The sequence below is a fragment of the Gigantopelta aegis genome, chromosome 2 (assembly GCF_016097555.1).
Source record: "Gigantopelta aegis isolate Gae_Host chromosome 2, Gae_host_genome, whole genome shotgun sequence".
NCBI lineage: Eukaryota > Metazoa > Mollusca > Gastropoda > Neomphalida > Peltospiridae > Gigantopelta > Gigantopelta aegis.
The window spans coordinates 36,682,935-36,696,024 of record NC_054700.1 but is presented as its reverse complement, the minus strand read 5'-3'; the positions used below and the strand labels follow the sequence as shown (position 1 = coordinate 36,696,024).

The window sequence follows — 13,090 nt, the reverse complement described above, 5'->3', positions numbered from 1 at the left end:
TAGCCAAATGGGCCCACTGATGGGGGGATCAATCCTAGATCGACTGCACATCAAGCGAGCACTTTACCACTGGGCTACATCCCACCCCATGTACTAGTGTGACTATGTAAAGGGTAATTCATTGATTATGATTTCTTGCTGCTGACATGCTCTGCTAGTGTAAGGTGGGCTTTAGTTTATGCTTATAGACTTAGATACGTTTTCAATGTGCCCATATACCTCTATGGTTTCGGGCACGCCTATCCCGAGTCCGGCCTCCGATAAGATCGGTGGTCTGACTCGGGGCAGGAAATTAGTTTATGCATAGTTGTCGGTAGACTAGGCATACAATTTGCATTCACTCGTGGTGGGAATTAATTTTAAGATTATTGAAACATTTTCATTTCAACCTTGACATTTGTATTGCAATATATTCCCCCCTACAGCTCTTTACACTGTGTTTTTACATAATTACATAATTTTCATTTTAAATGTAAATAATCACAGTGTACAATTTTGAGGAGAGTCCGGGAGCCTGAAGCTCGCAAAAATCATATAGGACTCTCTAGCTTGGCTAGCATACGAGCCCACATTTGTACAAATTACACTGATTCTTTGAAATGACATAGTCAACATATCAAAGGCCGTGGTATGTACTACCCTGTCTGTGGGATGGTGCATATAAAAGATCCCTTGCTGCTAATCAAAAAGAGTAGCCACGAAGTGGCGACAGCGGGTTTCCTCTCTCATTATATGTGTGGTCCTTAAACATATGTTTGATGCCATATAACCATAAATAAAATGTGTTGAGTGCATCGTTAAATAAAACAATTCTTTTACTGAAGACACGTGGGAGGGTTCGCTGAGTTGGTGGCGGGCTCTCAAGATTTGTAAACAGGCAGTCCTAATGACATTTAAATTTTTTAAACCAAAATTGCACACTGAATCACATTCACATACATGCACCTACCTCTGTCTGACACCCAATAGCCGATGCATATTTTTCATGCTGGGGTGTGTTGTTAAACGTTCATTCATTCACTCTCACTCGTGGGAAACCAGTTCATGTTATAGTGACTGCTAGAGGTTGCTCATAATTCATAAGGAGGTCATCGAATCTTCACTGGGTTAACTTCGGCTGAATTCAGCTCGTTTCTGTTTACAACCAGTGATCCATACTTAATGGTCTTATCGAAAGCTGTGCCCCTTTACCTGTGCATGTGTATCCCAGCCTAGAGTACACAAACATACCTGTATATTGTATGAGCTGACCAAGGTTAAAAACTGTACCAACAGTGGGTGTGCCTTATGATCCTTATCACACCTTGATAACAATATTGAGCTTAAAATATGTTAAGATTAATTTCACATGGTGTGTTAGTATAGTTACTTAGCAGAACATGTCAGATTGATTGCACCTGATTTGTTAGTACATGTGGAACTAGCTCAGTTCGATCCATATCCCCCTTTCAATGGTTAGGGATAGGATTAGGATTAGTGTTTAGAGCCTTTAATATAGAGGGATATGGGTTGGACTCTTTCCGCTCAGTCAGTAGGTGCATGTGTTGAAGAATTGAACCACCTCAGTGCATTGCAGCCAGTTTTAAAGGCCATGATATGTGCTATCCTGTCTGTGGGAAAGTGCATACAAAAAAATCCTTTGCTACTAATAACTTGTTTTTATTTGTTCTAAGACTACGTGTAAAACATTACCAAATGTTTGACATCCAATAGTACATTTAAATCATACGGTATTTACAAAACATTTTTAAAAATCTTTCAGTCCTGACTTTTGTGTAGTAAGGTATACAATATATTTTATATTACATAATGTATACATCAGATTCACACACAACCTTTATTCTTGTCATTTGTGTAGTAAGGTATATAATATATTTTATATTGCATAATGTATACATCAGATTTACACACAACCTTTATTCTTGTCACCTATTTACAACTCCCACCCCATGACACATGGGTAATTATCAAACGATTACGGCTGACCTCATACATATGCATACAACAGAAAGGAATGTACAAGTGGTGGTATGTCACATAATGTGTACACAACATGGCTCTGAAAGGTTCTAATTGTATGATTTCACCATCTTAATCCTGATGTCACACTGTAGGTGTGTTTTTAAAGTTTGTTTTGTTTAACGACACCACTAGAGCACATTATATATATATTCATCATCGGCTATTGGATGTTAAACATTTGATAGTTTTGATAAGAGTTTTAGAGAAAACTGCTACTTTTTTCTATTAACAGCAAGTAATCTCTTATATGCGCAGCACTATACCACAAGGATAGCACATATCATGACCTTCGATATACCAATCATGGTATGGAATGGAACACAAATCAGAAATATGAGGGTGGGGCATTTAGATCCTATATGACTGAAGCACCTCAGGTGTTTGTATATATGTGCATTTGTGTGAATGTGTGTGTACATGTGTGTTTTGTGTGTGTGTGTGTGTGTGCGTGTGTGTGAGGTGTACGTGTGTGTGTGTGTGTGTGTGTACATGTGTGTGTGTACGTATGTGTGAGTATGTGTGTGGGTGTTTTGTGGGGGTGTATGTGTGTGTGTGGTGTACGTGTGTGTGTGTATGGGTGGGTGGGTGTGTGGGGTATATGTGTGTGTGTGTGGGGGGTGTACATGTGTGTATGTGTGTGTGAGGGTATATGTGTGTTTGTGTGTGAGTGTATATGTGTGTGTGTGGGTGTATGTGTGGGTGTATGTGTATGTGTGGGTGTATGTGTATGTGTGTGAGTGTGTGAGTATGTGTGAGTACGTGTGTGAATGTGTGTTTGTGTGTGTGAATGTGTGTTTGTGTGTGTAGGTGTACATATGTGAATATGTGTTTGGGTGTGTAGGTGTATGTGTGCGTGTGTGAATGTGTTTGGGTGTGTAGGTGTATGTGTGCGTGTGTGTATGTGTGTGTGCACGCGCATGTCCACATACATATAGATGAAAAGAAGAAACTTTTCAGTATTATAGACCACTTTTATTCCACTTCTACCATAGTGATGTCTGTATAAAATACAAAGATGTAATGTGGGACTGAATGTCAGTAAAACAGTTAACTTCCTGATAATATGGATGCAGGTTCTGATGGCTCCCACTATTTATTTTGTGATCTGTCAATATGCACACCAGGGTCGTAGCTAGCTGGGGAGGGGGGGGGGGGGGGCGGGCGGCAAGGGGCAGTTGCCCCCTCCACCAAAAAATAATTCGGAAAAATTATAGAAACTTAAAAGAAAATTCTCTTCTTAACTGTTTAAGTAAGGAGTTTTAGACTATTAATTACTCAGTTGCCCCCCCCCCCCCCCCCCCCCCCATTATACAAAAAATCCTAGCTACGTCCATGCACACTAATGCAATGCATGTGGTTTCCAAAGAAGATGGAAATAACTGACTGACTGACTGACTGAATGAATGAATGAATGAACAAATTAATTAATTAATGGATGAATGAATGTTTTTAAAAAATGCTTTATTTAATGATGTACTCAAACATTTTTTATTTACTGTCACATCTGGCATGGGACACATGGGTCAAAAACCACACAGATACATTGTAACAGAAAGAAAGAAAGAACTATTTTATTTAATGATGCACTCAACACATTTTATTTATGGTTATATGGCGTCAGACATATGGTTAAGGACCACACAGATTTTGAGAGGAAACCCGCTGTCGCCACTACATGGGCTACTCTTCCGATTGGCAGCAAGGGATCTTTTATTTGTGCTTCCCACAGGCAGGATAGCACAAACCATGGCCTTTGTTGAACCAGTTATGGATCACTGGTCGGTGCAAGTGGTTTACACCTACCCATTGAGCCTTGCGGAGCACTCACTCAGGGTTTGGAGTCGGTATCTGGATTAAAAATCCCATGCCTCGACTGGGATCCGAACCCAGTACCTACCAGCCTGTAGATCGATGGCCTAACCACGACGCCACCAAGGCCGGCACATTGTAACAAGACCCACTCCTACCACATTATGGGTTATCGTTGATTACTATAGCGGCAAGGTATATTTTATATGAACCATCCCACAGGTAGGACCAGGGCTAACTCTAGATGATCAGACATTTTTGCCAAATCATCGCTTTTAAACTTCAAAAATTGCAAAAAGAACCAGGTATTTTCTAATAAAATAACAATTATTACATGCAATTTATTTGCCAAATTAAAATAAAAGTAGCCAATTGTTTTTAAAATTCAGAATTGGTGAACTTGGCGAGCTAGTACCAGAGTGAGGCCTGAGTACATACAATAGCATTTGTTACACCAGTTGCGGAAATGTGTGGGGTTTTTTATTTTATTATTTAATGATGCACTCGACACATTTTATTTTCAGTTATATGGCATCAGACACATGATTAAGGACCACACATATTGAGAGAGGAAACCTATTGTTGCCACTTCATGGGCTACTCTTTTTGATTAGCAGCAAGGGATCTTTTATATGCACCATCCCACAGACAGAACAGTACATACCACGGCCTTTGTTACACCAGTTGTGGAGCACTGGCTGGAACAAGAAATAACCCAACGAGGATCGATCCTGGACCGACCACACATCAAGTGAACACTTTACCACTGGGATACGTCCCACGCCACCAGTTGTGGAGCACTGGCTGGAACGACAAATAGCCTAATGGGTCCACCGACAGGAATCGATCCTAGACCGACCGCACATCAAGCAAATGCTTTACCACTGGGCTACGTCCCAAGCCACCAGCTGCAGAGGACTGTGCGCAACAAGAAAGAAGCCAATTGGTCCACCAACAAGGATCAATCATGCACCAGGCAATCAGATGTACTGGTACATACTAATCATCTCTGTGAGTCTTTTTAACTTCCTGTCACTGCAAGTAGGGGTCAGACAATTCTGCCCTCTGAGCTGCTAACAGGAAGCTTTCAATGAGACATATCCTGCATTTTTAACTGCTTGTATTTTTTTTCCTTATTTTTTTATTATTATTATTTATTTATTTTTCCTTTTACTGGCCTCGGTGGCGTAGTGGTTAGGCCATCAGTCTACAGGCTGGTAGGTACTGGGTTCGGATCCCAGTCGAGGCATGGGATTTTTAATCCAGATACTGACTCCAAACCCTGAGTGAGTGCTCCGCAAGGCTCAATGGGTAGGTGTAAACCACTTGCACCGACCAGTGATCCATAACTGGTTAAACAAAGGCCATGGTTTGTGCTATCCTGCCTGTGGGAAGCACAAATAAAAGATCCCTTGCTGCTAATCGGAAAGAGTAGGCCATGTAGTGGCGACAGCGGGTTTCCTCTCAATATATGTGTGGTCCTTAACCATATGTCTAACGCCATATAACTGTAAATAAAATGTGTTGAGTGCGTCGTTAAATAAAACATTTCTTTCTTTCTTTTTTTTCCTTTAATACTTTGAATTATTATAATATATATACAACTTATTTGAAATAAGAACCTGGGTCCAATTTCACAAAACATCGTAAACCTAGTTTTGCACGTAAACGTAAATCTACGACTAAACCACAATTTTGTTTACTATTATAGTACAACAAATATAGTTAAAAATACACATTTCATTTTCTTTTGTCCTTAAAATGCTCCATCTTCTATAGTGATGTAAATTTCTTCGTGAAATATATGTCAAACACATGTAAATGTAAGCCTAGTATAACTGCTAGTCGCAGATGTAAACTTAAGATGTTTAGTGAAATGGGCCCCTGGGACTTAATTCACTGAACTCTGACAACTTTGCGATATCGCAGTGCAATGCAAAAAGACTTGCAAAGAGGATGCTTTGCTGTCTAGCAGAGCCTAAGAGTCCTTTGTTAAAAAGGAGAACATTTGCTTGATCAAGCTCTTGTCATTGTAATTATATAAAATCTGTTTGTCATTTTTCTAAAGGGACATTCCTGAGTTTGATGCAATTTTTAAGATGTTATCGACTAACAGAGACTTACTAACGATTGTAATTACATATCAAATATATTTTTCTGCATAAAATATTAGTGGCTGTATATTAAACATATTTCTGGTCATTCTAGTATTTGAACTAGGTTAAATTTCATTTTATTTCCTAAAATATGTTTTTTTCGTACGTACAAAATTATTGGAAGACAAAATCCAGTTTGGGCTTCTTACGACCAGAAACACATTGAATATACAGACACTGATATTTTAAACAAGAAAATATATTTGATATATAAGTTTAATCGTAGAAATATTGTATTAGTAGGAAACATCTTACAATGCAGCAAACTCAGGAATATCTCTTTAATGAAAATATTGATGTACAACTGTCACAAACTGCATAAAATTGTGTAGAGTAGTGAAGGATTTTAAACTAAACACCTCAGAAAATGACGTCATTACGTCAAAGGGGACGTCATTACGTAAAGCAGATCATGTGAAGAACGTTAGAAATTGATTTATGAATTATGTGTAGTTTTAAATAAATAAGTTGTGCTGTTTGTAATTATATGAATTGTTTGTCATTTTTTACAAATTTATTGATATATAACAGTCACAAATTTAATATAAAATCACTTTGCTATGCTACACGATTTTATACAATTTGTGACCGTTAAACATTGATAAACTTGCAAAAAATGATGAAAAATTCTTATATAATCTATAATAGGTTTTGACACTGTTTTGAAGAGGAAACCTGCTGTCGCCACATAGGCTACTCTTTTTTCGACAGGCAGCAAGGGATCTTTTATTTGCGCTTCCCACAGGCAGGATAGCACAAACCATGGTCTTTGTTGAACCAGTTATGGATCACTGGTCGGTGCAAGTGGTTTACACCTACCCATTGAGCCTTGCGGAGCACTCACTCAGGGTTTGGAGTCGGTATCTGGATTAAAAATCCCATGCCTCGACTGGGATCCGAACCCAGTACCTACCAGCCTGTAGACCGATGGCCTGCCACGACGCCACCGAGGCCGGTGTATATACAAATAAATGCCACTGACGCATCAAATACCCAAAAACACTTTGATGCAAAATGATGCATACTGTCACTACTAACAGCTGTGGATACATCAACTTCAGCTATGTTTGATTCCAAACTTCTTTTTTTTTCTTTTTTTTTTAAATTGTCCCCAGCTCATTTTGACAATGCCAGGGTTGGGGTGCCCTGATTCATCGCCTCACAGAATATAAATTAGATTATACACGCTAAATACTGGGAGTACATACACTTTGTGGTAGTATTCCAAGCTTAGTACATGTTGGCATAAATTTGTAATGAGTGTCAGTTCCCAGCTGGGTCATAATAACATACAAATTGTATGTTCAGTGGCATCCAGCAAACCGTGTATCAACAGTTACCTCTTGGAACTGGATTCGGTCTGTCAAAAGTATTTATAACTCTACCTCCAGTGAAGCGATACCGGCCTCAATGGTTTAGTGGTTAAACCATCAGACATAAGGCTGGTAGGTACTGGGTTTGCCTCCTGATACGGGGCAGGATGTAGCCCAGTAATAAAGTGTTCTCTTGATGTGTGGTCGATCTAGGATCGATCCCCGTTGGTGGACCCATTGGGCTAATTTTCGTTCCAGCCAGTGCTCCACAACTGGTGTAACAAATGCCATGGTATGTACTATCCTGTCTGTGGGATGATGCATATAAAAGATCCCTTGCTGCTAATTGAAAAGAGTAGCCCATGAAGTGGTGACAGCGGGTATCCTCTCTCGGAAAAAATATCCACTCGCCCCCCCCCCCCCCCCCCCTCCCGTAACCCTAATTAAAAATAATAAAGGGGGGGGGGGGGGGAGACCCAGGCGGATATTATACCATATTATGTATGGGATTCAACAATTTGAATTTACTTTATAAATAAATGTGAAAATATTAACATGTCTCTTGATAGTCGATACATCTTCTATCAACCGAGTTGACAACAGATGATATCGGGTGTAAGTAAGTGCAAGTTCGGTACAGCCCTTTTTAAAGTCACCAGCGGCAGGGATGTTGAAACCCCCTTGACATTTCAAAGACTCGACCTGATTCTAACTTAGTTACCTGAAGAATTGGAGAGTTGTTGTCCGCCTAACTCGATTCTCGGGAACAAGTCCCCCGGTCGCCGGATTGACATCTTCGTAGAACATCAAGCTCGGCCCGAATCTACGTCTGCCATTACTAGTAGAAGTTGAAGTCGAAAAATCCACGATTTAGCTTTTTAAAACAGCACACCTGAAGACCATCCCAGATAAGCGACTAATGTCGAGTGAATTGTTCGAGACACCCACTCATCATAAACCCGGGGCACAATGGGGTATGATCTACATACACACAGTCTGTCCGCTGTTTTGAATTTCCGTGGCCTAATTGGCAACTCGACCCTGTCTGCAAAATCTCTACTCGCTTTCTGTTTGATTTCACCTGTCAAACAACTCGGTAGTTCTCGGGAGTTTCCGTTCACATAATTAAATAATAACCGTCTCCTTGTATTTGAGTTCAAAACGGTAATGATATGATTCTCGGGTATATTTTTTGATAGACAAGCATTTAGAATAGAGTATAATTTTTTCTGTCTCTTCTTTTAACGCGACAGGCATAGATTTCTTTGAAATTTATAAACCTAATTTAAAAAATAACGGTGGGGGGGGGGGGATACAAATTGAATTAGGGCACAGGTCAGATCAGGTCATAGTTTTAGGTGCACATTCAGAGCAAGCTGTTGTAGCACACGCCTGTCATGGGCGCAGGTGTCGACTTTCGCCAGCTCCTTCCCCCATTATTTAGGGCTCCTTAAAATACGGTCTTTTCTAGTTAGAAAATAAGGGCACTTCTTATATTGTTCTGGGAACAACCGCTTGATTCCTACCCTTCATCGCTACATTTTACATTCTCAACAAGAAGTCTTTATAAATTACGCACTTTCCCAGAGACAGGCGGGTTTTGCTGATGGGAACAAGACTTGCCTGGCGTGCTTGGGTCTAAGGATCGAACCACATCGACACACCCACTGTTTTTCCCCTTCCTAACCAGGGCCACGTTCCACGAAGCGATCTTAGCCCTAAGATCAACTTTAGTCAATAGGGTAGCTATGCGCTTACGGTAATCTTAGGGCTAAGATTGCTTCGTGGAACGGGGCCCAGTGCCCCACAACTACATGTTATGTGCAGTCCTGTTTGTGAGAAAGTGCATACAAGATTCATTGCTGCTAATGGGAAAAATTACGTCCCAGGACTGGGGTCGATCCCTGATATTCAGAGATTGGACCGGGGTGGTGGTGGTGGTGATGCGTGCGTGCGTGCGTTCGTGCATGCGTGCGTGCGTGCGTGCGTGTGTGTGTGTGCATGTGTGTGTGTGTGTGTGTGTGTGAACCTTTTGAAGATAAGGCACGTAAAAAGTAGCCGGTTTCTTCTTTAAACTGCGTGTTAGAATTAGACTACTGACCCAATAGCCGATAATCATCAAGACACATGCTCTAGTGGTGTTGTTGAACAAACTTTAAGTTTTCCCACAGACAAGACAGCACATACCGGTTCCGTGGACCAATTCAATTCAATTCAATTCAATTTATTGCATATTACCAAACGAGTTGGTGTCAGCAAAGAGATTTAAAAAACCCCAACCATACACCATCTATAACAACAACAAGAATTAATAATAATACAATATTAATGTACATGCCAGACGGAGAAACAAAGTTTGTATTATATTTGTATATTATAAGTATATTATAAAAATAAATTGTTAAAGTACTTGGAAATAATTAAATTAAATTACTGCCCCACTGATAGCTAGAACAAGAACTTTACGTTTAGAAATAAACCGTCAATAAATGTTAATACATGGTTGAGAATTCAATGTCACCATTATTGTATGACATGATAAATATAAATTGTAAATTGCTATTTAGAGTAGAGAAGTCGGAAAAGGAGTTTAACTTATCAAATAGTTGTTGCCGTTCAACATAATAAATAGGGCAGTCTAAAATAAAATGTTTTTCATCTTCCACAGCTTGAGAATTACAAACAAAACAAGTCCTATGTTCAATTAGATTTTTAGGTTTACAGAATCTTCCAAGTTCAGTATGAAGATTGTGCGCACTGATTCTCATTTTGGTAAATTGTCTGCGTTGTTCGAAGTTTGGTGTGTAAAGCAAGTAGTTTTCTAATTTAAATTCTGATTTAAATAGACTGTATGTTCTGAGTTTAGAATCATTGTTTTGAATAGTATCTGACCAGAATTTTATATATTTCGACTCGAGTTCTTGTTTCAACTTACGTGTATCTCCCAGATCCGCCTCTGGTTATGTTTGTATTTTTGAATTAGTAAAATATATTATATGATGGAAATTAAGGTTATACTGCACCTTTAAAACGCGCCTTTGTGCATTCTCAATCACATATATAAAAAGATATTATTTAACCAATTACATCTACGATCGTTTAGTATTAATAATAGGAAGTACGGTAATCAATTTAATACAGGAATCCTGAGGCGACATGAATGAATGAATGAATGAATGAATGAATGAATGTTTAACGACACCCCAGCACGAAAAATACATCGGCTATTGGGTGTCAAACTATGGTAATGCAAATAAATAAAGTGATGATCAACATCAATATAAAAAATCAAGGTTTAAACAAAAACAGTGTAAAGAACTGTGCCAAAAATACAAATACAAATATCACAGAATTTTACGGACACCGAATTTTACTCTAAATTTCAATTTGTGCTATATTGGCCATTCTCAAAGAGAATGTTACACCCCTGCACCACGGTGAGGTTACAGCACGCGCAGGGGAGAGGCGACATGAAGTTTTTACTGTTAATGTACTGAAAGATGATATGCCTCAGTTTAATCAAATACTGGAAAGGCGCGCAGGGTTTGGCAATAGAGTCTATACATACAAAATTGAATTATTCAGAATAAAGTCTCATGTTTAATAAAACACGTAAACCTCAATACAAAATCAAACACTCGTTTCACTTTAGAACATATACAAATTTGAGGTATTATACAGTTTGTTTTGTTTAATGACACCACTAGAGCACGCTGATTTATTAATCATCGGCTATTGAATGTGATACATTTGGTCATTTTGACATATAGTCTTAGAGAGAAAACCCACTAAAGTTTTCCATTAGTAGCAAGGGATCTTTTATATTAATTTAAAAAAACAAAAACAAAAAAAAAAAAAAAAACACCCCCCCCCCCCCCCAAACTCAACAACAACATATTTTAGGCAATTCGCCGTTGCACTCCGTTCAAAAGAAAGAAAAGGCCCACATGATTTCCTATGAAACAACATAGCTATGCTGTGGATTGTTTTCGATTAGTCATTCAAGAGTTACGTCCCCGTTTATGGTGACATTGACACTGAGACCATGTAAAAAATTAATTTATTTTGTTTAATGACACCTCTTGGCAGGTGCGTGTGCAGGGAGTTGTGCGGGGGGTGGGGGTGGGGGTGGTAGTGGGGGAGAAGGGGGACTCTAGACTGACAAGCGAAGTTTTTAGGGGGAATCGGGCCATGCTTTTCCGACCCCCCCCCCCCCCCCCCCGAAAAGAAACACCATTAAAAAAAAACCCATTCGTTGGGAGCAGGAGGGGTGGGTTCAACCCCCCCCCCCCTCGGCACACGCACCTGCTAGAGTACGTTGGTTTAATCATCGGCTGTCGGATACTAAACATGCGATAATTATAAAGTCTTAAAATATTAAAAAATCAAAATCGAAATAGTTTATTTGTTCTAGTGTTGACCTACCCGTAACAATGAGTGGCGCGTAACATGTATACAACATAAAATATAACAAATAATATATCAAAAAGCAAATGATCAATATACATATACTCTCCGGGGGGGGGGGGGGGGCAGAGGGGCAGTTGCTCCCTCTGAGAATCTCACCTTTTTTTTTTACTCCAGAAAATAGCATACACTTCTCAGGGTTTAATTTGTATAATGTTTCATTTGTTTATAAAAAGTAGTGCCCCCCCCCCCCCGGATTTTGATCAGGGTACGGCCCTGATACATGCATGTACATGCGGTCATTACCGATAGGTATTTACTTCCTACAGACAGACAAGCCAAACTACTATTTTTAAGACGGCACAAAATTTACTGCCTCTTTATATAAAAAAACCCACATTTATCAATGCACCAAAAAGGGCCAAAACAATAAAAGTAATTAATTTGTTGTAAAGATTTTGTTTATTATCGACTTTAGCTATTTACTAAAATAGTTAAATTCAGTCTGTTTGCAGGGGGTTATTATTATAGAATACATATCGAGCTCTCAAAGCATCACAGACAAATTTACTTAAATTCCATTCGTAAACATTACTTTTTGTATTAAAACAAATATCATTTTATGTTTGCTGGGTTCATATCTGTATTTTTTTGGGGCCAATATTTGATTCTTAAATCATTATACAATGTACATATAAAAATAAAATGGAACAAGACAAACCGGGACCATCATCGGCTGTCGGGTACTAAACATGCGATAATTCCAAAAATAGCCTTAAAGGAAGTCAGCACCATTTTCTTCCATTTACAGCAAGGGATTTTTTAATACGCACTTTTCCACAGGTAGAATAAACCCCAACGTGTCATTGATTGTGTATCATAATATTAATTCCGTATCGAAGAATATATTTCTGTAAATACAGGGCCGGAAAAAATTATAGAAACTTAAAGAAAATTCTCTTCTTAACCGTTTAAGGAGTTTTAAACTCTCAGTCTACTCAGTCGCACCCCCCTCCCAACAAAAGAAATCCTAGCTACGGCCTGGGATCGATCCCCGTCTGTGGGCCCATTGAGCTATTTCTCGTTCCAGCCAGTGCACCACTACTGGTATATCAAAGGCTGTAGAATGTACTACCCTATCTGTGGGATGGTGCATATAAACGATCCCTTGCTGCTAATCGAAAAGAGTAGCCCATGAAGTGGCGACAGCGGGTTTCCTCTCTCAATATCTGTGTGGTCCATAACCATATGTCTGACGCCATATAACCGTAAATAAAATGTGTTGAGTGTGTCGTTAAATAAAACATTTCTTTTCTTTTTTTCCCTAGCTACGGCCTTGAAATACCAGGCCCGAATCTGGAATTTTTCTGGGTGTGAGCGTAA

General features: G+C 39.2%; 1 protein-coding gene across 1 annotated transcript in view; it reads right to left on the bottom strand.

Moving 5' to 3' along the window:
- The window catches only part of LOC121384811, a 39,059-nt gene extending 30,674 nt beyond the window's left edge, over positions 1-8,385 (bottom strand). Inside the window, exon 1 of the mRNA XM_041515404.1 lies at positions 8,022-8,385. Coding sequence (XP_041371338.1) covers positions 8,022-8,094 — 73 coding nt within the window. The 5' untranslated portion in view covers positions 8,095-8,385. The remainder of the gene's footprint in view (positions 1-8,021) is intronic.
- Between the last annotated feature and the right edge of the window lie 4,705 nt (positions 8,386-13,090).